This window comes from Azolla caroliniana, unplaced genomic scaffold, assembly GCF_043228905.1.
Source record: "Azolla caroliniana isolate FFs.n. ecotype wild unplaced genomic scaffold, voAzoCaro1.0.p SCAF_18, whole genome shotgun sequence".
NCBI lineage: Eukaryota > Viridiplantae > Streptophyta > Polypodiopsida > Salviniales > Salviniaceae > Azolla > Azolla caroliniana.
Window position 1 is genome coordinate 9,128,295 of NW_028230453.1, and position 25,438 is coordinate 9,153,732.

The window sequence follows — 25,438 nt, forward strand, 5'->3', positions numbered from 1 at the left end:
TCTTGTGTATTGCGGAATAATTTTGTGTATTGTTGTTGCACATAGTCATCACCGCCACCACTGTCACACACTTGCCACCACTGTTCCCCACGGTGGTTGCAATCGTCAACATCTCAGTAGCTTTCACTCCGCCACAACAAACAGTCACTTACCGCCACTGTGTGCTCTAGCAAATGGTGGGATTGTTCTTGTCAATAACCAATTTGCATGTGATATAGTAATTTACGTCTCATTTTTTTTTTCAATTTACTAATGAAGATGTCAAGCCAGATAGAAGGGGAAGGAGGGTGTTTATCAACAACCCTCATGGATCATTAGGATAGGGATCAAACTATTAGTACACAATAAGCCATACAAAAGTATTGGGCAGAAAAAAAAAGGAAACATCGTCAAATGTTAAAGGATAAGAAAGACACATCAACTAAAGGTAAGGATAGTATTGGTTGTGATGTAGATTGGAATGCCACTGAGAATGGAAGTAATGAGACTACTATCATAGAGAGAAAGGTTGTAGACTATTTTAATGTTCTAACCATGCACATCGGTAATGAAGACAAGAAAGTAATACTTTACAGAATATTAAATGATCCATCGATAAAAGAATTAGTTGATTTTGATGGTCTCAATGGAAACCTAACATCTGTATTAGTAAATAATCTCCGTACTAGTTTCATATCCATGAGCAGGCGAGATGGTGATCTTGTCTTAAAAAGGTCTAGTCTAATGATGTTACTTAATAGTGGTGTGCATTATCACTTTAATGAAAGGAGTATTACGGAACTTGCAATTCAGGAAGGCAAGTTTTTAGAGTATACAATTGAGCATGGAAATCTATATGGAACAAGTGTTGTTGTTGAAGCTGTAGCAAATGCTGGAAAAATATGCATTCTTGACATTGATGTCCAAGGCGCTCAGGAAGAGAAAAGAAGGGGTTTAGATGCATCATTCATTTTCATAGCACTCCCATCACTTGAGCAACTGGAAAAGTAGCTTAGAATAAGGGGAACAGAAACAGAGGAGCAAAAACAAAACAGATTGAACAATGCAAAAAGAGAATTTGAGCATGGCAGGAATTCCTTGATGTTCAATCACTATTTAATAAATGACGATTTGGAAGAGTGTTATTTGACATTAAAGAAAGTACTTCACTTGGATGGCCTCAACTCCGATATGTCCGAAAATGGTTCCAACAATCAATTGTATAAGCCACGTTATGGTCATACTACATCGGTTGTTGGCAAATGTGTTTGTAAAATTTTTGATGGAGATTCAAGAATTGATGATGATTCAAAAAGTAGTGTAATGATGATAGATTTTTCAATGCATAGCTAGTTGAGGCGGATAGAAAGCCTGATAGACAACCAACTAGCCGGTCCAGCAACCGACAACCGATAACCGACAGACGATGACGACGACGATTGTTAGTCATAGACATCCGGTGACCGAGGGACAGCCGGTAGGCGAAGATATACAATTAGTCTAACTAAGAGAAGTCCCCAAACAGAGCCGGCCATCGAACAGTAGCAACCAAGTCGACATCTGACAACTGATCAGACAGTCGGCAGAAAGACAGCCGACAGATACAGACGGCCATCGAACAGAGTCGTCTGCCAAACAAACGAAGCGTAGGATAGAAGAAGAAGGTAGTGGAGGAAAAGAAAAACATGAACGAGAAGAAGGCAAAGGAGCGAGGAAGCGGTAGCAACAAAGAGAAGGAAGAAGAAAGAAGAAAGAAAGAGAAAAAGCAGAGAGGAGAGGGTTACGATGAGAAAATTTCAATACGTCGAGGGCAGACAAACCAGAAGGCAAAAGATCAAATTTCAAAATCATAAGGGGTAAACAAATGAAAATTTCAAAAAATCGAGGGGTACTACATAGAATCTCGAAAACTCAGGGGTACAAAAATTCAACTCACAGGAAGGAAAAGAAGAATACACATACATGGAACGCGATTTTACGACTCATGCCATAGTAGACAAGCCAATTCGTGTGTGATCCAATCGTGAGATGTGCTGACCAAACGAGAAGGTTCGGGTCAAGCAAGCTCCGATCAAAGTTATCGATTGTAGAGTAGTGATCCGGTCGAGGGATTTCCAACTGATGAGAAGACCGATGGAGTGCCGATCAACGAGAGTTTGCCATGAAGTGGGTTCAACCACGCAATGCACTATCCCACAAGTGTGCCATGTGTTACCCATAGGAGTTGTATGGGAAGTATAAGGGTAGAAAACAATATAGTGGTCGTTGTGTATGTATAATGCATATGAGTGTGAGTGAGGATGAATATGTGTATGAACACATGCACATTTGTGTACATGTGTACAAAGATGAGGGAGTGGGTAAGTAGTGTAACTCCCTACTTGTCTCATTCCGTATTTGTAACGGTTACATCTTGTACATATATAAATCCCACCCATGGGGCATAATGGAATAGAAGAAGTTTCCCCTCTCATTTCCTGTGTCTTTGTTTCTCTCTGTCACGGACACACCAACCCTAGACAAAGCACAGATGACGAGGCTACGACCGATAAGGTTACAAACGTGGAACTCAATGTGATGAGGCTAGAAACTCGAGAAGTTGGGAGCGACGAGATGAGGAACTTAAGACGCTAGGAACAATACAAGAGCATAAAGGTAGAGATGTAAATCAAGGAGAGAAGATGGGGCTAAACCCCCTTCACACGTAACCCCCTTCGAAAGGGGGGTGGAGCCAAACCCCCTACCCATAAACAATAATATGCTCGCTTTCCCGCCTCTAAGCATTGTGTAGCACATTAATTCCATCTATGATTTGAAGGAACTTCAAGGCCAAGATATTTGAAGCTTGAGAGAGAGAGAGAGAGAGAGCCTAACTGACTGAATAACTATTAGTTTGATATTTTTTACAGTTAAATACTCCATACAACTTTACCTCGGCATATGCACAAACAACCTCAAATGTAATTGATTACACGAGGGACACTTAGACAAAGACATAGTAGTGGAAGGATGTGTGGTGTTTATTGGTATTTGAAAACCAAAACTCATTGAATCTGACTTTAACTTTAGAAGAAGTAATAATCCACTTTTTTAACCCAAATATTGGATTAATTTGAAATTTTTATGTTTTTTCTCCTCAGCGAATTAATACTAGAATTTTGGCCAAACGTTGATACACCATAGCTTGCTTTCACCCCTATACATTCTAAAGCTCAACTTGTTGTATGAGTATTCTTGCAAGTATGTGGATTTCACTTCAAAGATAATTTTTGTCCCACTCGTAAGATAATGTTGTTTTGTAGGCTCGTGGGACTTGCCGCATCCCTAAACCTTGAACTTCATCACTTGGATGTCCAAACAACATTTTTACATAGTGAACTCAACGAAGAAGTCTACATGCAACAACCACCCTCCTATGAAAGTACTCAATTCCCAAATCACGTATGTCGACTTCGAAAATCCATCTATGGACTTCACCAATCACCTCTAGTGTGGTATAATTGTTTGCACTCTTTTCTTCTTAGCTATGGTTATGTCCGATTAAGAAATAAACCTTATATATATATATATATTCAAATGAATGCATCTAACTTCATATTAATAGGGGTATTTGTAGATGACCTACCATTAAAATCAAATTCTCTATCTTATATCACTATATGTAAACAAGAATTAAAGGGTAGTTTTCGAATCACTCATCTAGGTCCTATCTCTTATTTTCTAGGAATTGAAGTTAAGGAAATCATAGTCTAGGCACTATTTCTTTATCTCAATCACAATATATATCTAAAATCCTTAAACTTTTTGACATGTTACATTGTTAGCCAATATCTACTCCACTCACAACTACATGTAGACTATCCTTAGAAAATGCCCCTAAAACTACTAAAGAATCTTTTGAAATGGAAAATGTATTGTATACACAAGTCATAGGATGTATAAGGTATCTGGTTAGTTGTACAAGGTCATATGTATGTTTTAGTATTGGTTTATTATCACGTTTCATGCTCAATCCAAGTCCAAAACGGTTCATACTTCAATACCTTAAGCACACTAAAGATTTAGCAATTACTTATTCATTCATAAAGGCGTTTTAAGTGGATGGACTCATCCCTCCTCTAACCTTAGCTGTTGGTTTGACTCTGATTGGGGGGGGAGATGCAGATAATCAAAAATCTACTGGTGGGTATGTTTATATAGTAGAGGGTGGAGGAATTGCTTGACGGTTTAAGAAGAAAATGATGGTTGCATTGTTGTTAAGAATCAAGCTCAACCTAGTGCAACATGTGAACACCCTTTGAGAATCTATGATCACTCAAAGGTCAAGAGTCACACCAGTACTCTCTACACATTAACTATGTGTCATAACTAATGAGTTTTATATTCCCAAGAGAGTGGTTGTTGTAGTTAGTTAATGAAGAGAGAGGGTGGCCTTATATAAATCACCCTCCTCCTACTTCATAGAAAGTCGGTTGAGACTCCTTGTAATGCTACATTTTAGTATCTCATATTCTCCTTGTGAATATACACCTTCGGCTTGAGTACTTCATTTTCCTTTTTTATATATCTTGTGTTGTCTCTTCTCTCCTCTCTCTTTCCTCACACATAACACACATCTCTTCCACGACTCAAGAATCATATCCGATTCTTTACATGGTATCATAGCGGTTTGGTAGTTCGATGTAGCCCATTCACGTGTGTTGTGTTCTACGCCGACGTTCGAGAAGAACCGGACCATCACTATTGTAGTGTGACTACATAGCCCGTGTTCGAGAGAAAAGGAAAAGAAGAAGGAAATCTTCATCGACAATGAATACTCAAATGGGGAACGCTCTCCCTAGTGAGAAGTTGGATACAAACAACTTGCATCTTTGGAGTACAAGATGCACCAATACCTTGTCGGGCAAGGCTATTAGAGCTAAATCAAAGGAGCACAAGAAAATCAACCCGACCAAACAACTTCCGACTACTCAACATGGGAGCAAGCGGCAAGTTGAGTGATGTATTTCTTGGCGACATGTGTTCATGACTACATGCTCGGCTACATTCGAGAAGCCGAGATGCCGAAGGAAGCATGGGAGAATCTCAAGAAGATATTCTCCGCCAACACGACGGCATGAAAGATTCAACTCCGCCAAGAGTTGAACAACATCCAACAAAGGGATATGTCCATCACAAGCTACACCTTGAAGATCAAGGAGCTTTGTGACTCGCTCAGCTCAATAAGTGTCAATGTGGACGATGATGAGATGGTGCAAATATGCCTCGGTAGCCTTGCACCATGGTTCGACGCAATGAGGACCGTCGTAGTAGCATTCGAGAATCCTCCCTCTTTCTTCGATCTTCAATCCATGTTGTTGGTTGAAGAAAACCATGTTCGTACAAGGAACAACGCCAAGGAAGGCCACGTCCTCTAAATGCATTCGAACGGAGGAAGAGGACGTGGCCAAGCAAGAGGCTAATTCAGCCAAGGATGAGGCGGATGAGGCCCGACTTACGAAAACAACTCACAATTTCTGCAACAAGATGGAAGCCATCAAGGAACGTTCGGAAGAAGGGCGAGCTTCCATTCCGGTCTGAGCCAACAAACCTTGATTGAATGTGGATATTGCGCCAAATCAGCCACCACAAAGAAGAGTGCCAAAAGAAGAAGCGTGAGTCGGTTTCCACAACCCGACAACTCACCAATTATGCCACCAACTCCGACTATGATGATCGTGGCGGAATGTTCATGATGAGACATAGAGAAAATTCTATGTCAACTTCCACTTCGAATAGTGCCTCTAGTTCGGAAGACGTATGGTTCGTCGACTCCAAGGCCTCGAACCATATGACATCTCATCAAGAATGGTTCTGAGAACTTCGAGAGCCAGACCGACCCGGCTATGTTGAAGCCGGAGATGACACTACTCATCCGATTTGGCACATCGGCAATGTTCCATTTGGCAAAGAAGGTAACCAAACTTATATTAAAAATGTCTTGCATGTACCGACCATCACAAAGAATTTGGTCTTCGTCGGCCAAATTGTTGAGCAAGGTATGGAAGTTCGATTTAATCAAGGTGGTTGCTTCATTGAGAAAGAGTGTCGACTCATCGCTCGCAGACGAAAAGAGGGCGGAATGTTCATTCTCGACTCGCATGAGATGAAATCGTCCATGTTTGCAAAAGGCATCAAAGCCGACACTGACATAGAATTGTGGCACAAGCGTATGGCCACATCAACCTCCAAAAGGCCAAGTCAATGCAATCGAAAGGATTTGTCATCGGACTCTAGAATTTCAAAGACAAAAGGCGTATGTGTAGCATGCCAATTCGGCAAGAAACATCGGCACCCGTTTCCGAAGGAGAGGAGCGTGAGTAAAGGCATATTGGATGTAATTCATTCTGATGTATGGGGATCAGCTCAAACAGCTACATTCGGCGGATGTCGATACTACGTGGCCGTCATCGACGACATCTCCAGGCACACTTGGATCTACCCCATGCGTCAAAAGAGCGAAGTGTTCGGACACTTCCAAAACTTCAAGAGAGGAGTCGAAAAGGAAACAGGTCGACATGTACGATGTCTTCGGTCGGATGGAGGAAAAGACTACTTCTCCGTTGAATTTTCGGCTTTTCTTCGGAAAGAAGGAATTCGGTGAGAGTTTTCGTGTCGACATACGCCACAATAGAACGGAGTAGTCAAACGAAAGAATCGGCAAATCCTTGAAGTATTCTACATTTTTGTATCTCGTATTCTACTTGTGAATATACACCTTCGTCTTGAGTACTTCATTTTTTTCTTTTATTTGTCTTGTGTTCTCTCTTCTCTCCTCTTTTTTCTCTCACACATAACACACATCTCTTTAGCTGCACAAGAATCATATCTGATTCTTTACAATTGTCATCAACCGAAGCTGAATATGTTGTAGCTGCACTAGCGGCAAAAGAAGGAATTTGGATTAAAGCGATACTTGAAGAATTAAATTTATTCAGAGTGTTAACATTGGAGTCGATTTGTCATAACCAATCCTTTATAAATCTAGCGCGAAATCCAAACATGAGCGACAATATTTGACATGTCTCCTGCAAGCATCATTGCTTACGAGACTTGATCAAGGATAAAATGATAGAATTAAAGTTCACACCGTCAATCTCGATGTGGACCAAGTTTCTTACAAACCAAGTTTCAATACAAATTAGGTTTTGAAGACAATGTCATGAAAAGCTTGACTCATCATTTGCATCTTTAATGTTGTGAACTCTAGCTCTATACAATAGGTGGGCATTCTAAAGATAGGCAATATATCTTAAGCATCCATAAGGTAGGAAAGAGATCAAAAGCACATACGTTGTTGCAAGAAGATAGGGCTTCTAAAATTTTCTAAGTTTGAAGAAAAAGAACATGATGTTTTGATTATTTTATTAGGGGGAGTGTTGAAATAAAAAACAATAAACTAATAAAACAATAAAAAGCAAATAAACATTAAAAAATAATAATGTATGTGGTCTCTCATCTAAGAGACACATGAAGAGGCATTGTGTCTCATCAGAAAGTCATAGACACCTTTGGCAACTACTCGTTACATCATTGTACACTTCATTTCATTTTCATGGAATCAACACATTAAGTCTATACAAATCTATTATACATTATGTTCCTATACTCCTACACATAAAGCATTGCTTGGACCACTATCATATCACTTTGGTTACATTGATTCTCAAACACTTGCTTGAAACCTAGAGTCATGACCTATATTCCACCTATTCAACTTTGGACAAGGCGGGAGGGTGTTGCTTAACTATGTTTAAGTAACCTAATTGGTCACCAAGCGATGTTCCGTTGATAAAGGGTGTCTTCACACTCATATAGTCCCCCTCTAATTAATAATTACTTAATCACTTGATTAATAATACACAATAGATAGAGTTTGAGATTACTAATTAGCAACAAAACATTGATGATATTCCTTCTATCTCTCTCTCACTCGGTATAGGTGTTGTTCATATAAGTTGGGGTGTGGTGGGGAGATCAAACTTTCATTCAACCTTATCTTTTATGTAATTGTAGTTCATGAATGAGGTTAACATTAACAATCTTCTTAAATTGTTGGGAGATAGGCCTCCTTAAATTGTCCCTTACCTTTCTCGACATTTATAATATAGTTTAACGATTAGATTTACATGTACTAGCTTGTCGGACGACAAGACTTGAATGGTACTATAAGACTTGTGGAACATTCTAACTGGGCTTGTACATTCAGTGATGCTTCTGGTATGTGATAGCTTTTGAGTTAATCGTAATTTACCTAGATGAAGTGATGCGGGTATGCAAAACAAGTCAAAACCACACTAACCGTCATGAGACGTACCGACAAAGTCCTAGCTAGGACAATTCCTTGGTACAAATATGAGGCAGTGGGGTACATGTTGAACCTCTTGCCTAGAAAAGGTGGGAGGGGCCAGCGACTACACCCCCGAATATTGCTTTAACCATTGACATTTCGCATCATTTTTAGAAATAAGAACTTTCGAAGTAGTTCTGAAGTACAAAAATAAGAAATAGTTTGGGAGTAGCAGAAAAATTAGAAATAGTTTTGGAGTGCCAAATTTTGGCATCATTATTTAGTCTAACAAGGAATTTGCAATGAGTGAGACGTTTCCTTGATTATCTCGGAAATGCATTATATGTATATATCCATGATCTGGTCAACCGATCCCATCGGCATTCTGACTTATTCACAGTTTCAAATTTCATATTCTGTTTTAATGGAATGGAGTTGTGGTAAGCTTCCAATTCATAATCATAATGTCAACGCCTCGCTGGCTCATGCTGAACATCTAAAAAGTTTCTCCATGACCTGTAACCTAGTTACAATATCTAAAAAGCTTGATCAATAATTAATTGAATGGGATTAACTAGTCTAACAGATCTATTTATCTCAGATCAATCACCTCATCCATAGCTAATCCTGATCCTCCTCAGAATGGGTGGAAATGGTATATGGATGAATATGATAATTCCTGTTTTGTTTATTATGGTCATTATTTCCGCCCAGCAAGGCAGGCTCTGGGCAGTGGCTCAAGAAAATGGTGGGTAATTCATTGATCTTCTTGATACAAGTTTTTATGTATAAAATTATACACTAATCCTGCCTTCGGGCTGGGGGATTCATGGATTTTTACAGTACTATGTGGTCACTGGTTTGCTCTGTGGTTTCTACTTAAATTCAAATTGTATGCTGAGGTTTTGTTGTAATTGCGGCAGGGTTCTTGAGCATGGATTGTGGGTCCTCGTCGGAGGCGGGGAGCTACACTGATCCATCTGGGATCCAATGGGCACCCGATGCCCTGATTTGGCCGGACATCGGGAATTGGTCGTCCATCGCTACGGTGAGCCCACCCAGCGCCATGACCGACCAGAAGCAGTACACCACTCTGCGCTACTTCCCCCCTAATAAGGCCCTGAATCAGAGCAAGTTCTGCTATACCCTGCCGGCCATCCAAGGCACCTACTACTTGATCCGAGCCTCCTTCTGGTATGGCTCAACACCGGTTTACGCGACGCGTGTGAGCGGGCAGATCCGGTTCCGTGTCATAGTGGACACGTACCAAGGTGTGGAGATCGCGATCGACATACCGCAGACCAATCCGTGGTTCGAAGAGATGTACATCCCCGTGCAGAGTGGCCAGTCATCGGTCTCCGTATGCCTCTCGGCAGCATCCCAGAGCAGCGACATTCCGTTCATAAACTCTCTGGAGTTGCGTCCTCTCCCATCGACACTGAAGTCGGTGGAGATGATAAAGACCTCCAACTACGCTCTCCGCACTGTCCGGCGTGAGGATTCCGGAACCTCCTCCGCAGTTCCGCCCATCCTAAGGTCAGCTTCAATTCTATGATCAATTAATTTCGCAATGATTCTTGTCGGGAAGGAGGATTCATTAAATAAATAAATAAAAACCCAATTTTTGTCAGGTATCCAGATGACACCATTGACAGGTTGTGGTGGAGAGGTGTGGATAACCTGGAAAATGTAGAAGTGAGTACCCAACCCGTGCGGGTAGATGCTGCCTATGCACCCGATCTTCCTCCCGTGGCCGTGATGCAAACAAATTATTTGTCAAGCAAACCTGGGTATACCTTCAACATAAGTAATTCGCGAATGTTGAGCACGAGCACAATCCGAGGCACCCACCGCTACTTCATCGTATTGTGGTTTGCGGAGCTCAATCCGAATGTGACCGCCCCAGGACAGCGGGTGTTCAACGTGACCACCAATGACGAGCTCTTCTATGGTGCAATGGATGTCTACAATAGTGTCGGCTACTACAAAGCTACTGAGTTGTTCACTATCACTAACAAGTCCCTGGGGCCTTACTCGGACAGCATCATAATCAAGTCTTATGTGTCGCCCAGCTCCACATATGGGCCTACCCTTGCCGCAGCCGAAATCATGCAGCTCTTCGACAACCCCATTAATGCCACCACCCCGACCTCCGACAATGACAGTAAGTAGTCATATATATATATAGCCAAACTCAATTTACCATTGCCTAAAATATTGTTAGCTTAGGCTTACTCTTTTTAAAACCATATCCTCCTTTTACTGTGCATAATTTTGATTTCCCCTTCCTTAACATTTGCTCTTGTAGGACTGGCTATACAAGACATCATCACGAGCTCATCGCCCACCTTACCAAACTTCATCGGCGACCCATGCTTACCACAAGAATATAAGCATCCCTGGATCGATTGTGACTATTCCGACAAGCTTCGTCCGGCTCGAGTAACATCTCTGTGTGTAGTTAGATCACGAGTCATGATTCTCAATTGTGCGATAACCGACATGGACGTTCACATTTAATGATGGGCTACTTTCTTGTATATTCACGCAGATTGTTATCTAACTATGGTCTGGTGGGGACAATTCCAACCGGTATTAGTAACCTGGATGAACTTGCCAGGCTGTAAGAATATCTTGGCTCTAGCTACCGATATCTATGAATCTAGCTAACATTATCTTCTAAAGTCTAACAAAAGACTCTGGCCATGGGTAAAAAGGATATAAGTAAAAATAAAAGTAATAAAATTGGCTCATCATCCACCAATGTTACTTTCCAAATTTACTGGGTCATTAACCCCACCTGATCGATCACTAGCAATTCCATGTACTACTTAACATTCATAATCACTCATACACTTTCCTTTATCAACTCTCATGAGCTTAGTAAACATATCCCTGACATAATACTTTTGATCATCTTTAGCCCTCCTTTGAGGTAAACAATTACAAGGATACAAGCTACACAACGAGATATCCCTGATTCTCTTTCATTTTTACAAGATTGATGAAGTAATTAAGTAATTTTGCATAGATAGAGATGAATTGGATTTCCACTAATTTACTTGCATGTCATTGCACCTTCAATATATTCTAGGGATTTAAGCAATAACAAATTGAGCGGAACTATTCCTGATTCGCTTGCATATTTGCCGAAGCTAACATACTTGTAAGTATTTCACGAGTGATTTCGTATAAACATTTTGAGCACAAGTTTGATATTTTTAAATGATATTCTAGAAACTTAGCAAACAACAACTTTAGTGGGACGATACCTCAAGCACTCCTACAAAAACAAGGTCTTGTTTTCAGGTATGCTAATTCTTATCATTTATATCTATGATCCCTTACAATAATGTGTGGATAAATATGTAGTTAGACAATGTCTATTGAAAATATGGCCAATTGCCTCAAATATACATAGAGCTATTGTATGGTCCATTTAAAAGCCACTACTTAAGGGTACATTACAATGCTATGATAATAGTGTTGTTAGTAATAACGATTTGCTTCCATAGTTGAGTTTCTACATGATTGAAATACAGAGAACACATACTCAGTAATCTATGATGCTATTATGAAGCCTTGATAGAAACAATTCAAGAAGAAAGAAAAATAATGGAACGAAGTACAATCTAGGAGACTTGTTAATAAACCCTAAAAAAACGTTGAAAGATATAATATATATTAAAATCAAAGAAAGCATCCCTATGGCGAACGAGTACAAATATGGGAGCTTCTTAAAATATAGGAGATATACGTAGCAATTAGGAAGCTTTTGTTGTATAAGTACTTGCTCATATGTAAATTAATTAGTTGAAACAATGACAATGTCTTAGTAGATGTTGAGTACATCTATTAAAAGTTTTGTCGTATTCAATCCATAATGGGCCCTATCCTTTTGGCCGGTTGGTGGTAGTTTATTATGTCCTTGAAGTCACTTTAGAAGTGTCCATAGAGCTTTAGAGGGAAACTTACGTATTGAGAAATCACTATATTACATGGCCAATTCAATCATACTTTTCAGCATTTTATCAAGGTTGGTAGTCATAGAAGATGACCGTCGATGGAAGCATATTAACATTCAGGTAGAGTCTAAGAGTGATGATTAGTTTATACTAAGAATGACAATTGAAGATCCTATTTACATGATTGCCAAGCTCCCTCAAAGTAAAAGTTTGATCAAGCACTTTAGACAATCGTTATCTTATTATGAACCTCTAATGGACCATCCAAATGTACAACTCCCAATCCTACATGTTAGGGATGTAACATGCAACCATATTTATCGTTAACTTCTATGGTGTGATGCTAATGAAATTGGTATCCCGAGGACTTCTAGGTAGCATCCACATGGATACTACAACCTTCGATTCAATGACAAATAGCTTTTGTATATATATTATTACATGTCCTTGGGAATTTGTACATAGTTTATTTGGTACCTTAAGAATTAACTCAATTGAAATACAAAAGTAAGACTCATAAATTTGGTGTTCGATGTTGGTAGGGAGTTTGTGAGTGATTTTGGATGTTGGATGACCTAATTTAGAATATAATCATTACCTCAACATCCTTGGATGGCCATGTCAATGATAATTTTGTAGAGGATACTGACATTATCTTCTATATTGAAACCTTAAAGTTCCATATTATGGATTTGGGCATAGTATTTACAAAATACAAGGAATATTGATCATTTAGACTTAGAATGTTTTGAACTGCAAAAAGGGTCAATGTTTTAAACTACATTGTGCCCAACTTCCTCTAACTTGGCTCCTTGATATCTTTAGCGATGATGATCATAGTCCCTCAGTTTACAATGAGATCTAATGAAAGCTTCTCATTTTCATTCTCTTCTATTCTCCTCAACCTACATGTACCCATCATCAAATTTTTAATAAGTAGATTATGGTAGGAGTCTAAGAGTTTATCTTCCTTATGAAGAAGTGACACTAAATGTAGGGTATGTAGTCACAAGAACCAACACCACCATATACGGAAATTTACACAATAAACAAAGGAAAGCGCTATTTGTCCCCCCATTTTGGCTATTTGCCCCCCTTAAATAGCGCCCGATTGTTTTGGCTAACCCACCCACATTGAAGATACAGTCGCCGGTGGAGATCTCATCGTACAGTGCTTGAATTAGCGAGCGCTCGTCAAGAAACTCGGCTCTTGCAACCACTTTTTCGTTGTAGATTTCTTTCCTGGTGGTCCATTGATTTCCGGTTTTTTCTCTCAAGTAGGCCAGAGTTGAAGCCGCACCAGTTCCAGCATTTGCCATGTCTCGAACAATGGCTTTTTCTGTTTCAGTTAGTCTACGAGCTGTTGATATACCACCGAGATTGTCAAAAATAGGATGGTTGTGTGCAATAGCTGCCTTTTTAAAAAATTGGCGGGATAGCTACCCTAAGGTGAGAAATTGGGGGGCGGGGGACCAAAATGGGTTGAGGGGGGGGGGGGGGGGTAGCCAAAACGAGGGGGCACTATTTAGGGGGGGCAAATAGCGCTTTCCTAAACAAAATGTAGCAACATATTAGTTAGTGCATAATGATTATATAGATTAATTATAATGAATAAAAACATGTCATCTACTCTAAAGTAGCCAAATATTGATACAACCTAGAGGCTTTGAAGATTCATATGGTACCTTTCCATGCCCTATTTCATGTCCTCTTCAAGATCTTCGTTTTTCCATCTTTTTCCCCTCCTTCGAGTAAGAACCCCAACAATTAGCCCAAGTAAGGAAAAGAAAGAGACATGGCCCCATATCTACTCTCACCACACATACCAAGAAATCCCAAAATCAACGAAAAGAAGAAGAAGAAGAGGATAGGAGTTCTCATGTTAAATGCTCATTGCATCCCCTTTCAACCCCAAAATGAGCCCGAGTCCCTCAATTCCTCTTTTTATAGTGAGAGAAGAAGGTCATCCACTCCATTAAATGCGCACTCACTTCCCTCCCATCAAAACTACAAAAAAATAGTCAAGATAATACCCCCACACACGTGTTAAGATTTGAACCCTAAACATTCCCCACACAATTAATAGCCTAACATGTAGGTGATTGACTTTTTACTATTATAAAAAAATAAAACTTATATCTGCATGTTTACATTGATTTCGCCATTGTTACATTCTCACCCACTTTTTCTACTTATTCCTCCTTCGGACCCACAACATCATGACAACACAAAATATGCTTTGATGCTTCTGCAATGTCGAGAATTTCAATGGAAAGAGGAGTAATTCTCATTAAAGTGTTCATTGTCCTAAAGACAACATCATATGTTTTGCATCGGATGAAATGCTTCACTACACCTTATAAATTCACATCGCAAAAATGTTTATCCATGTGGTTAATTGGGAGAGGAACGCAAACAATCGCCCTGAGTATCAACTCAATGAAGTCATTCATAGTATTTAACATGGAAATTCATAGTATTGGGAGATAGCAACTGTTAGTAACCTTAGTATTATGTTATGAATTTGTGCATTATATAATATACATAGATCTACATCACGATCTATAATTTATTATATTTGAGATTTGAAGTTATAATAATAAATAAAATGTATTTACTTGGAAATGATGGATTTATAGATATGAAGGAAATAACATTCCATGTATTCCAAACGATGCTACTTGCTTGGGTCCGCCTTCACCAAAACCAGCCAAAAATAACATTGGTTTGATCATTGGAGCAAGTGTTGGGGCTATACTATTTATTATTATCATTATAGTAGCAATTCTATTCCTTGTGAAACGGAGAAAGAATCGAGAAAATGTCATAAGTCAATGTCAACTAGTACAACCTACAACGCATAAGTACCAAGATCCTCATGGTATGTTGTAATATCCTCAATAGTAAGGAGGTTTTCTTTCGCCTTAAGGTTTTTTTGATACTAATGATTCACCATTCACATTTAGAATTATTATGCTTGTAATGACTTTAAAATATTTTTAAATTAAACTTTTGAATGGTACTAACAATGTTTTATTTTATGTATAGTTAATGTTGACGAAAAAGTACTAATTAAGAAACAAGACCTAATTGATGCCACTAATATTGCCCAACAATTCACATATCAAGAGATTGCAATTGCAACGGATAATTTTTCGATGATCCTTGGTCAGGGTGGTTTTGGTTTAGTATATAAGGGGAACCTTCCAAATGGTTTAGATGTAGCAGTTAAAATTTTATCACGCGCCTCACAACAAGGATCACAAGAATTTCTAAACGAGGTATTTCATATTCTGTTTTATTTTTAGATGTATTTATTATGTTTTATTAGAACTAAGGGAATGATGATCCTTGTATGCAATGTCTTTAAAGTCAATTTCTTTTCCATAAACTTTTTTGCACTAGAATTGATCATACATCTACATTGCTTTACTTTCTCAAAGTCTCGTGCATAGGGCTTAAGTGAATTAATTCAATCTTGAAAGAAAGATGATTCTTTATACCGTATTCTATCAAATCCCTTAACTTGGCTTTGTTTGAAATTTTGCACTTTTAGCCAATGTTATTAGACAATTTGCATCTGTCACCATGAGTCAAATATTAAATGGATTAACGTAGATTTGTTAAGGTTAATATCCAATCATTTCGTAAAAGGAATCTTTTTGAATATTACAACTATGAGAGTTTAGGATTATTCTTAGTAATATTGATTCATATAATTCAAGAAATTGTTGTTAAATGGCATGTTTTGACAAACTTACATGAGGCCATAATTAGTTAATCCAATTTGATGCAAAATAGTATTACAAAATGATATGGATTAAACAAACACACCAAATGACATGCTCTAGTAGATGGCAAGCATGTGTTCATGTTCTAGTAGGGTTTACATTACTTTTATAGAGTAGAGATTAAAGTTTGCCATGATCTGACTTAGGAAAGAAATTTCACACTATTTCCATGATGTAGTTTCTTATTGTAGAATATTTATTATATTGATGAAATTTGGAAGAACTACATAATTGGATGCTTGACATGAAGAGGACTAGAAATACAAATGGACATATATTTTGCAGAGCTCTTTAGAAATTTCTTCATTATCATTTAGGGGGGTTAAAGTGCAAAATGTAGTACTATGTAATGATGGTAACAATCGGCAACGGTTCGGCTCGGTTTGAGAGGGTCCAAACCGAACCGGTTTGGAACCGAACCGTAAAAAATGTTGAAACTTGAACCAAACCGAACCGAACCACGAAACCTTTAAACTGAACCGTTAAACCTTAAAACCGTAAAAACTGCGGTTTCGTGGTTCGGTTTCGGTTTTAAACATAGGTCTATTTTTTTTAATTTTTTTTTAAAATTTATAATATTTCATTATTTAGAATTTTAAAATTTTTTAAGATGTTCCTAAAATGTGAGAATAAGAGTAAAAATGAAAATTTTTTACTGCTAAAACCAAAACGAACCGTTGAAACTGTTAAGCCGTTAAACCACGGTTTCGTAGTTCGGTTCGGTTCAAACCGAACCGTTGCCAATTGTTAAATGATGGTAGAAATTAGACTAGGGATTGTCAAGGTTTAAAAATCAAGCCTTTTAAGGAGTTGGGAAGTACATATAGAAAACTCCTCAAAAGATGGGTTCAAGTCCAATGGAATTTATTGCATCCAACACTCATGCACAAGCAAGCAAAACTTACAATCCCATTAATCCACAAATGCCCACTAAACTTTGGAATAGACACTAGAGGTTTCTTCAATATATGAAGATTTTTCAAACTATATATAGAATACAAATACTCTTGATAGGATTATATTAGACAATGTTTTTTACACATTAAAAAGTAGAAACTATCATACTTTATAAATGAAGATGCGAGTAACAAAACACAAATGTTAAGACCCCCAATCATATCACTTATTTGTGCTTCTTTCCTAAGAACTATTGAGAAAAGATGAGAAATTGTGACTTAGCTCATGAGGAACATAGAATCATTCCACTTAAAAATGTCTCCCACTTCAAAGAATTAGTGCTTGATCTACATATTTTCTGAAAGCATACTATGTCTTTTAGATTTCAATGTTTCATTTTCCTTGTCTTATTTTTTTATCATTATGAGAACATTGTCATCATATATTGTTGATGAGAGAGTTTTGTAATGATTAATGTGTTTGTGTGAGCACTACAATGTCACATAAATATTGAAGAATACCAATGGCTAGCCATTGTTAGAGGGCAATTCATGTTATTGTGTGAAATGAAGGCTACGGTCACAAATAAGTCATTGCTCTTTGAAGGTGGAAGAGATATTCGATGTCATATCAACAACAATGAAATCCTTTTAACGTAGAGCCCTTTCTAGGTAGTTATGCAACTGAATGGCATTCATTAGGTTTGGTAATGTATGCGGGAGACACTAAGATGTTAATCTACCACTTGTTGCTCACACATATCACATGTTTTGAGATGTCTCCAATAAATATCATCATGAGCATAAAGTGGTATTCTTGAGATACGTTAATACTTTAATAAGGAAATAGTACTTAGTTTGCCAACGTTAATTGTTGCATCACATGCACAATATGGAAAGGGATTAGATAAGTTTGATGTGATTGAAGTATGTTCTTACAACTACTCCACTTGAATCTTGATAATTAACAACCAAAACTTTGATAAGAATCAGTTTATACATATGTTTATATTGGTTTCCACGCCCATAATGTAAGTAGCTCTTGAGTGTCTTATTCTTTAATCATGATGGGTTCTCTCATTTGGCAACTTCCTTTTCAAATTAGTATATCCTCTTTTAGTCTAATTTATATGTTGTTGATTTCATGATATGTCGTTTCTCAATAGGCCATCAATGCCTAAGGTTTAAACATTTTTCCACCGGAAATCATCATTAACAATACATTGGATAGCTTATCTATGATTTTCAGATTTTATTATATGATTTCATGTTTATAATACAATTGTATTAAAGAAACATTTTGTTTTGGATTGTAGGTTAGTCTCCTCTCTCGTGTTCATCACAAGAACCTTGTTGGATTTGTCGGTTATTCTATTGAGAAATCACTTGTGTTGGTTTATGAATTCATGTCAAATGGTTCACTTCATGATGCCCTTTCAAGTAAGATAAAGTATTTACTATTTACATTTGTCTCCCTTTTCTGAAATCTTATTTAATCCATGAAATCCTCACATTTCTTTTTTAAGGGTTGTATATTGATCCCATCATACTAGGAAGTATAGGATATTCATCACATTATAATAAAAGGATAAGTAGAATATTAGAATGGACCAAATAATGCATTAATGCAATTATGAAGCCCGGAAGTGCTCTTTTCAATTCATGGAGTTAACAAGCAAGTCAAATGGATAATATAATCACTCCATTGAGGTTGCTTGTACAATACAAAACATTTTTTTCTTTGATCATTAACATAGGGAGAAAAGAATCAAGAACTTTGACATGGCCTCAAAGATTACGAATTTTGTGTGATGCTGCACAAGGTATTGAAAGTGATAATATACGTTTTTATATCATTCGTTTTCATTTTTATATCATTGATTTTTGGAGGTTAAACAATGCTTATTATTGTAGGGCTTGCATATCTACATGATGGATGTAACATCATTCATAGAGATGTGAAGAGTAGCAATATTTTATTATCTAGTAATTTCGAAGGGAAGATGTCTGATTTTGGGATATCAAAATTCACATCGAATGACACTAGTAATGCAACAACAAGGATAGTTGGTACTAAGGGATATTTAGACCCGGAGTAAGTTTTTATTTTTATTTTTATTTTTATTTCAAAAAAAAACTCTTTCCATTAGTTATAAAATTTTACAAATGAGACGATTATGTACAAATCCTTGTAGGGACAGGATAGTTTATTATGGTTTAGCAAAGATGATTTTTAAATATCACTAATAGCCAAAAAAGCATACATATATTTTAAGAAAAAACTCGTTTATCATTTTAGGATCCTAGAAAGATTATATTCCCCTAAAAGCATTAATGTTTGTCTTTCGAAATTTTTATGCTCTTTCTTTTTCCTTTTTAACGTAGGTATGCATCGACACTAAGATTGACACAAAAGGTCGATATATATAGCTTTGGGGTGGTTATCCTTGAAACTATATGTGGAAAAATGCCTATAATATCCAAAGATGCAAATCTAAAAAATATAGACATTCACATTATTGAATGGGTATGATGATCATTGCAAACCCTTCAAAACATTATAATATTGTCAAAGGAAAGTTGGGAAATAGTTTGAAAGTATTTTTAATTGCACAGGTAAGACCTTCGTTCGAACAAGGAGTGATACAAGAAGTTGTTGATAAACAACTTAAAGATGAATATAATTTGTCATCTATGTGGAAAGTAGCTGAGATTGCCATGGCGTGTATCCAACATGAAGGGAAAAAGAGACCTACAATGTATAATGTTTGTAATGAGTTGCATCAGGCCGACATAATGGAATCAAATCATGAAGCATCACCAATGGTTATAGGAGAAATTTCATCTATATATTCAAATGTGCAAGCTCGATGAGGAATAATATGGTTAAGTACCAACATTTATATGAATGTGCATAATAAATGACAAATAATGATTAGCATCATTCTATGAGAAATCGTTTTTCAAAGTACAAGTGTATTGTCATGTAAAATTCATTGTTTATAACATTGAGCGAAATCATTAAACATTGACAGACCATGTCGAGCATGGTGCGAGCATGGTGGTTGATGTGGTGTATGGACTCTAGTTACCTTTAAATGGCGTGTACCTTAATTTTATCAATATATTAATCATGTGAATTTGCATGTAATAATTTGTTAGACCATGTTGATGAAAAGTCATTTGACACATAAATTGGGATCTCAATGCTTGCACATCGTTCTACACTAAGTAATAAGTCTACGATTTCACAATCTAATATTCCCTTACTTCAAGATTATTTGGTTAACAAAAATATTCTTGTAATTGGGTTTTAATTTGCTCACAATCAACTAATTATTTATGCCTAAGAAATTTAATGTGTCGACATGTTTAATTATGGCTAAGACATTTATTATGTTGACGTGGGTAATTATGCCTAAGACATTTTTTGTGATGAACTTGTTAATTATGCCTACGAAATTTATTGCGTTCACTTGTTTAATTATGCCTAAGACATTTATTATATTAACAATTTATATATTATACTCCATCAATAGAGTGCATTGGACCATGACCTTTATTTTATGAAGAAGTTCTCATTAATGTTATGTTGGAAGTTGACATAGCAAGCACTTGTTTGCGTGGAAGTTGTCCTCACTCCATGTTCGTTGATCCAAATGTGGTTAAATATTTCCATTTGGTGTTGACGTTTTTTTTTGTATTAAACTCTAGCGCAAAATATGTCTTTTTCATCAAACCCTTGATGTATCATTCAACATTTTTAATATTCCTAATTTAACTTTATTCCTCATATACATTTCCCACATCATGACACCGGGTGAGAGGATGTCTCTTGAATGAAGAAGTGTCGGTCTATTTCGACGTCCCCTACCTTCAAGCATACATTTGGGCAAGCCCATGTAGCTCCTCAGTTGGTTAGTCACTGCTCTAATTGTCGAATACGGTAATATAATGGATGTATTCACATTACCCATTGGACAAACTAGATTAGGCTATTTATATAGATAGCATAAAGGAAAGTTGCCCTAATTTGATTAGTATATAACCAACTTGTAACCTAGTTTGTAAGATGATGTCACCATTCTTGTTGTAACAGAACTTGAACAATTTTGTGTGTTTCTTAGTTTCCCTCTCTCTCTCTCTCTCTCCCTCCATTGTTTGAAGTTAATCCTCCACTTTGTCTTTGTCATATCTGTTCGTTGTTCCATATCCATGAACTTGTTGTCCTTTATCATACAATGCTTTGTTTAAAACCCTTTCATTGACGATCACATCTCCAACAGTTGGTATTAGAGCTTGAGGTTTGTGTTGCTAATCGTCCTTTTGTTTCTAAAATATTAGCACTCTAGTTTACCTATCAATCCAGCTTGAAATCTTTTGTCCAGTAACGACAAATCTACATTCTGTGAGAGGAAGAAGCACTTTGTCAAGTTCATGCTCAATTCAGCTAGACCACACTTCAGGTAGAGCAATCGGTTTTACCTTTCATTCAGCTGTAGTCACTTCGAACAGAACCTCAAAACAATTGACTCTTGTGTTCATGCTCAATTCGGCTATATCATATTTTCAGTAGACTAGTCGGATTGTACTTTTCCCCCTAATCATAGTCACTTTTAGCAGAACTTTCGACCACATCTGGCTCGTTAGAGATGAGTCTCAAGAAGTTCGAGGACACGAACTTCATTTTTGGAAGGAGCAGATGTAGGACTATTTGATTGTGAAGGGTCAGATCGACGGATCGAGAATGAGTCTGCTCCAAAGGAATACAAGTTGAATGAGTGGACAAAGCTCAACTGTATGGCTCGTGCCACCATTCGGATGCACTTGTCCAAATCAGTTTACTATATGGTGCAGTCATGTCCAACGACATACCAACTATGGAAGACGCAGTCAGAAAAATATGAAAAGAAGGTGAATGACAGAAAGACTTATTTGATTTTGCACCTCTACAATCTTTGGATGAAAGAATTTGATTTAGTCCACGCACATCTTAATGATATGAAAGTATTAATTTCCAAATTTAGGCCCAAGGGATGAAGATTGATGATGAGCTGAAAGCTCTCTTGCTAATGAGTAGTGTTTCCCCTTCATGGGAAACTTTCATTACGATCGTGTGTAACGCATCGACTATGGTCGTCAAGTACTCCAAGATCACAAGTGCCATCTTGTCAAAAGATGCTTCGAGGAAATCATTCGTACACGAGTTAGCTAGTGGTGCCTTTGGAGAGTAGAGTTTGGCTAACCGACCAAACAGTCAAGGAAGAGGTTCTTCCTGAGGACCAAACAATGCTAGAAGCCAAAGCAAATCAAGGATACTCGAACGTGCAACTACTACAAGAAGCTTGGACACATCAAAGTCGAATACCATGCTCGTCACATCAGAAGTGGCTACATATTCAACCTCGGTCATAGAAGTAGTCGTACATGTCACGGACACTCTTCACCTCTTGTATATGGTCAAGTGTTATATTTGAACCAACACATCCTAATACATGGTCATATTATTTATATGTTAGTAGATTATTAGTGGATTATCTATTCCAAGTTCTACGAGTTTTTAGAAGCTTCCAGAAAGCTCCAGAAGCTTCTGCATGAAAATGGGTCGATGCATGGAACTACATGTAGAGGCCACAAACATGTATAAATACTTGTAACTTCCTTGATCCCTTTTAAGGGATTCAATGCCAGTCACTGACATATCGATCTAGTTTTCCTCGTTTCATGGCATATTGTCTCCTTGATCTTCATATTGGTCTTCATGCTCTCTAGTTACTCACAACTTCTATAGTTTCTAGCCTCATACTTCGAGTTCCACGTTCGTAACCTTATCTGTCATAGGCTCGTCATCCGTGCTTTGTCGTAGTCTAGGTTTGGTGTCTCCGTGACAGTTTGAATCCCTTCCAAATGGATGTATCACCCGACTTCGTCATCGCCTTGCTTCTAGAGTTACCATCGTCATCGTCCTTGCTTCTAGAGTTACCGTCATCAACATCCTTTCGTTTCCTATTTTCCTCGCCATCTCTATCTCCTAGTTTCTTTTCATCGTTGTCTCTGTCTTTTAGTTTCTTCTCATCCTCCACATATCTATCTCCATGTTTCTTATCATCATCATCCCTATCTTTGTACTTCTTATCATCTTCCTCATCCTTATCTCTGCGTTTTTTGTCATTGTCATCCTTCTCCCTCTGTTTCTTACCATTTTCATCTCTATCTATGTGTTTGTTATCATCATCATCCCTATCTATACGTTTCTTATCATCTTCGTCCGTGTCACTGTGTTTTCTATTATCCTCAATATCTCTGTCTTTGTGTTTATATTTATCCTCAATGTCTTGATCTTTGTGTTTCTTATCCTCTTCATCTATTTCTTTGTTTCCATCATTGCCATAGTCACAATCATTGCTTCCAGAGATGCTGTCGTGAAGTTATTGCTTCACTATGTCAAAACAATGTCAAAAATCTATAAAAAGAAATTTCCCAGATGGATCTTGTAGTGAGGAGCATATGCAAATTTTCGGTTCGTGAATCAGAGTTCAAGAGCCCAAGATACAAGCTACGAAAGGATTAATGTTACTCGGGACACAAATGTAATTATGTCAAAAGGGAGAGTCAACATTAAATGAGGGCTATCTCTATAATTTCTCAAATGTACAACTACAAAATCTAATTTGTAGAATCAATAAATAAAATAATAATAAATAAATAAATAAAAATATAAAAATATAAAAAAAAAGATAAAAATACAACCGCCTACATGAGGCAGTTTGTCAACCGCCTCAAGAGGGTGGTAGGGCCGTTGAACACCCTATATAAGCCACACCCATGGTGGCTAAAGGGGAGAAGGGGGAGAAGGAGAAAGGAAAAGAGGAAGAGAAGGAAGGAGGAACAAAAAGCGAGTGAAGAAGCTCACATGGGTGTGGGATGTAGAGCTCACCAAAGAAGATGGTGGCTTGCATAAACCAAGACAAAAGTTAAAGAAAAGAAAAGAAATACAAGAAAAGGAAGAAGTTGAAGTGGTGTATCACAAACGCCTCTCTGCAAACAAAAGAAAGAGAAAGAGAAATAAATAACTAGAAATCAAAGAAGTTGAAGTGGTCTACCTCGAAAGCTTCTTTTGAAACAAAGGTCCTGAGTTCAAGTTTGCCAAGTAACTTTTGGCAAATAAATGTTCTAAGTGGTCTTCCTGCACGGGGTATGCACAGTCGAGTCTCCACTACTCGCCGGCTCTTCATCGGACTGGTCGAACCGACTCAATCGTCCATTCGATCCACTTAACCGAAACGAAATCGGACTCTCTTCGCGGGTCCCGATTTCAGGCTCATCTGGAGGCATCTCAGCCTCGTTGACCTCATCATCAGAACTCGGATTGGAGGCGAGATCCGGAGTCGGAGGCAAGTACCAGGACACGGACTCATCAAACACAACGTCGCGGCTCACGCGCGCTTGTTTGGTGCGTGGGTTATAACACTTATAACCCTTCTGCTCGTCTGAGTAACCGACCAAGATACATTTCTCAGCCTTTGCATCCAGCTTCCTCCATTTCTCCTTCGGCACATGCACATACGCAATGCTACCGAAAACTCGTAAGTGTCGCAAGTTCGACTTCCTTCCGAAATACATCTCGTGCGCCGACACTTTTTCTCCGATCCGATTCTGGATGTATACCGCAGTCCTTACCGCCTCGGCCCAGTAGAACTTGGGCAAGCTCTTCTCCTCCAGCATTTCCCATGCCGCTTCCAGAACCAACCGATTTTTCCTCTCGGCCACGTCGTTTTGCTCTAGCGTGTATCTACAACTGAATTCGCGCTGAATTCCCATCTGTTGTAGATAACCGTTGAACTGACCGGAAAAGTATTCTTTTCCGCCATCCGACCGCAAGCACTTGATCTTTCTTCCTGTTTCCGTTTCCACGAACCCTTTGAGGTCCCGGAAATAGTCAAAGACTTCGCTCTTCCTCTCAATGAGGTAGATCCAGGTGTGCCGCGTGTAATCGTCGATGAAGGAGACGAAATATCGGCTCCCGCCAAGACTAACGTTTTGTGGCGACCCCCACACATCGAAGTGTATCAAGTCGAGCTTGTTCCGGCTCCAGTTAAGCTCGTTGGGGAAAGGAAGTCGATGTTGCTTCCCAAGTTGGCAGGCTTCACAAATTTGTGCCTTCCGGCCACTAAATTTGGGCAATCCGAACACCACTTGTTTCGATAGCAGGTCTTGAAGCCGCTGGTAGTTGACGTGGCCTATCCGCTTGTGCCATAAGTCGATGTCCGACTCGACTTTTTGTCCCTTCGCGAACATTGCAATGCCACCGTCAGTAGAGTCGAGGATGAACATCCTCCCATCTCTGCGCCCTTGCGCAATAACACGGCCTTCTTCCTCAATGAAGCACCCGAGGTGTGTAAACTGGACCTCCATCCCTTGGTCAACGATCTGTCTGACCGACACCAAGTTCTTCGTGATTGTCGGAACGTGTAGCAC

The 25,438-nt window shown here is 38.2% G+C and overlaps 1 protein-coding gene and 1 pseudogene across 2 annotated transcripts; both read left to right on the forward strand.

The window, feature by feature from the left end:
- Positions 1-534: 534 nt before the first annotated feature.
- Positions 535-9,072, forward strand: LOC147852359 (uncharacterized; annotated as a pseudogene). Its single transcript, XR_015531472.1, has 3 exons — positions 535-1,243; positions 6,693-6,747; positions 8,910-9,072. The product of XR_015531472.1 is annotated as an uncharacterized LOC147852359 (transcript).
- A 175-nt stretch (positions 9,073-9,247) lies between these two features.
- On the forward strand, positions 9,248-19,916 carry LOC147852360 (receptor-like protein kinase At3g21340). The gene is made up of 13 exons (XM_087334439.1): positions 9,248-9,844; positions 9,940-10,472; positions 10,617-10,761; positions 10,860-10,931; positions 11,403-11,474; positions 11,546-11,617; positions 14,913-15,154; positions 15,322-15,554; positions 18,277-18,400; positions 18,718-18,783; positions 18,875-19,055; positions 19,346-19,487; positions 19,577-19,916. Exons 1-13 carry the CDS (start codon positions 9,375-9,377, stop codon positions 19,832-19,834), a joined length of 2,610 nt encoding a protein of 869 aa, XP_087190565.1. The 5' UTR covers positions 9,248-9,374; the 3' UTR covers positions 19,835-19,916.
- Positions 19,917-25,438: the final 5,522 nt, after the last annotated feature.

Excerpts from the sequence above, each read along its gene's own strand:
- LOC147852360 (XM_087334439.1), top strand. The coding sequence starts at position 9,375 with ATGACCGACCAGAAGCAGTACACCACTCTGCGCTACTTCCCCCCTAAT. Across the intron at positions 15,155-15,321 it reads TAAGTACCAAGATCCTCATG|TTAATGTTGACGAAAAAGTA; the intron begins GTATGTTGTAAT and ends TTTTATGTATAG. Across the intron at positions 19,056-19,345 it reads AAGGGATATTTAGACCCGGA|GTATGCATCGACACTAAGAT; the intron begins GTAAGTTTTTAT and ends TTTTTAACGTAG.